At 58.3% G+C, this 2,753-nt stretch overlaps 1 protein-coding gene across 1 annotated transcript in view; it reads left to right on the forward strand.

The window, feature by feature from the left end:
* Nucleotides 1-2,753, forward strand: part of hectd1 (HECT domain containing 1) — a 38,046-nt gene that overhangs the window by 25,959 nt on the left and 9,334 nt on the right. The window contains 6 exon segments of the mRNA XM_019877383.1: nt 23-157; nt 238-377; nt 447-659; nt 823-933; nt 1,020-1,186; nt 1,349-1,525. Coding sequence (XP_019732942.1) covers nt 23-157; nt 238-377; nt 447-659; nt 823-933; nt 1,020-1,186; nt 1,349-1,525 — 943 coding nt within the window.

The following is a 2,753-nucleotide window of genomic DNA, read 5'->3' on the forward strand; positions in this document are numbered from 1 at the left end:
CTCCCCCGCCGCGTCCTTTCAGATCCTGACCCGGAGGTTGCGCTTCCGACTGGAGCGAGCGCCGGGCGAGACGGCCCTGATCGACCGGACGGGTCGCATGTTAAAGATGGAGCCTCTGGCCACCGTGGAATCTTTGGAGCAGTACTTGCTCAAGATGGTCAGCCCGCCGTCGACCCGGCGCCGACCCGCCCGAACCTTCCGAGATTCTCACTCGCGTCTTCCCCGCCGCGAGCGCAGGTGGCCAAGCAGTGGTACGACTTTGAGCGCTCCTCCTTCATCTTCGTCCGGAAGCTGAGGGAAGGACAGACCTTCGCCTTCAGACACCAGCACGACTTTGACGAGAACGGCATCATCTACTGGGTGGGAACCAACGCCAAGTAAGTCCTCTCCCGATTCCGCCGGGCGCGTCGGGCCGAGCGCCGTAAGCCGACCTGGCCGCCTTTCAGGACGGCCTACGAGTGGGTCAACCCGGCCGCCTACGGCCTCGTGGTGGTGACGTCGTCGGAAGGGCGCAACCTGCCTTACGGGCGTCTGGAGGACGTCCTGAGTCGGGACAGCTCCGCCCTCAACTGCCACACCAACGACGACAAGAACGCCTGGTTCGCCGTCGACCTCGGCCTCTGGGTCGTCCCCTCGGCGTACACTTTGAGACACGCCAGGTGAGCAAATCAACGAAAGACAGCGGCGATCAAAACGCGCGCGCGCGCCTTGGAACGCGGTCGCTCGCTGTGCCCTTTTTTTCCCCAACGCTCAATTACGAACGTCTCTGGGGAGACCCGCAAATGACTGCTTGCCACCGCATCGTTCTCTGTCCTCGTTCAGGGGTTACGGCCGCTCGGCGTTGAGGAACTGGGTTTTCCAGGTCTCCAAGGACGGTCAGACCTGGAGTACGCTTTACACGCACGTGGATGACTGCAGCCTCAATGAACCGGGGTAGGGTTCCTTCACAAGCGACATCTGGGCCCGCGGCCGTAAAAGTTGTCTCGCTGACCCGTTTTGCGGCGGCGGTCCGCATTCAGGTCGACAGCCACGTGGCCCCTGGACCCGTCCAAAGACGAGAAGCAGGGATGGAGGCACATCCGCATCAAGCAGATGGGCAAGAACGCCAGCGCCCAGACGCACTACTTGTCCTTGTCGGGCCTGGAACTCTACGGCACCGTCACCGCCGTTTGCGAGGACCAACTAGGTGAGCACACAGACACGCCCGCTCACCAGGAAGCCGCCGCCGCGGCCGGGCGCGCTATTGCAAATCCATCCCGCGACTCCGTTCTGATGATCTGGAACGCGTCGCTCGCGGCGGCCCGAGAGAGAGAGCACAGCGCCGTCCATTAACTGGAGAACCCCGCAGGCAAAGCCGTCAAGGAGGCCGAGGCCAACCTCCGGCGCCAGCGGCGCCTGTTCCGCTCGCAGGTGATGAAGTACATCGTCCCCGGCGCGCGGGTCGTGCGCGGCATCGACTGGAAGTGGCGCGACCAAGACGGCAACTCGGCCGGCGAGGGCACCGTCACCGGAGAGGCCCACAACGGTAAGACCGGCGCGGAACCAGGTTTGTCGTGTGTTCGCGGAGCAGGAAAAAAAAAAAAGGGGGCCACTGGATGCTGAGGTTGTGTGATTGGAACCAGACAATCATGCGCCCGCTCCGCTTGTCTCTGGAAGCTCCTCTTCTTGTGATGTCATTGATGATGATGATGATGATGATGATGATGTCCTCTGATGTTTGTTCACGTTCCTTGCCACCGGACCAAAATGGCGCCGAGCCGTTGCGTGTTTAAGGCGGCGCCCATAGACGCACGCGCGTACGTGGAGGACTTGGTATTGGTTGTGGCGAAAGGGTACGCCGCTTGAAGAGGCCTCCTCATTTGGCAACCGTTTCGCACTCGGGCAACAAAAAGACATTTATGTTGCAGTTACCGGTCAAATTTGCATGCTTGGAACGCAAAACGTTTGTATCTCAAATCTCCTTTCCCAGTTGATACGAAGACCAATTCATGCCACGAATCCATTCCAGCCTCCCCAAAATGCGGTCGAATTTGAGAAGAAAAGCATGAAGCAGTATTGCGCTTGATGAAGACATAGAGGAAATAAATCAATTCACGCGGTAGTTCTAAAGAAGAGTCTGAAATGAATGAAAGATTTAGCAATTCGCTTTTTGGAAGAATTGTTCACGGTCTTCCAAGCCGCTGCTTGTTGTGAGTTTGAGTCACTTCCACCATCCTCGTACCTCGAGGCACGAGTCGTGCATGAATGAGCAAGAGGCCTTCGTTTTCTGCACTTTTTTTGTTTTGACTTTCCGAAATAAAATTCACCTGCCTGTTTTTTTTGGGGGGGGTGGGGGGGGTGAATTGGTCACATCCGCTATTCCGAATGCGGAGCGGCCAAGCGGTTCCGTTGGCCATCTCCGTACGTCTATGTTGGCGGTCTTAAGGGGCCGGCCGGCGTCATGGTCCGGTGCTGTTTGTTGGCCCTGTCCGCCTTTTTTTCTCTTTTTTCTCTCGTTCTTTCTTTCTTTCTTTCTCTCACTCTCTCACTCTTGCCGTCTCTGCCGGGTCTCTGACATCCATGCGTGCGTGTCCTCCTATGTCTCTGTCCATCCAGGCTGGATTGATGTAACCTGGGATGCCGGCGGCTCAAACTCTTACCGTATGGGCGCCGAAGGGAAGTTTGACCTCAAGCTTGCTCCGGGGTACGACCCTGAGTCGGCTGCCTCAGCGCCGTCACCCAAACCTGTCTCATCCGCTGTTTCAGGCCCCGCC

The sequence above is a fragment of the Hippocampus comes genome, unplaced genomic scaffold (assembly GCF_001891065.2).
Source record: "Hippocampus comes isolate QL1 unplaced genomic scaffold, H_comes_QL1_v1.1 scaffold295, whole genome shotgun sequence".
NCBI lineage: Eukaryota > Metazoa > Chordata > Actinopteri > Syngnathiformes > Syngnathidae > Hippocampus > Hippocampus comes.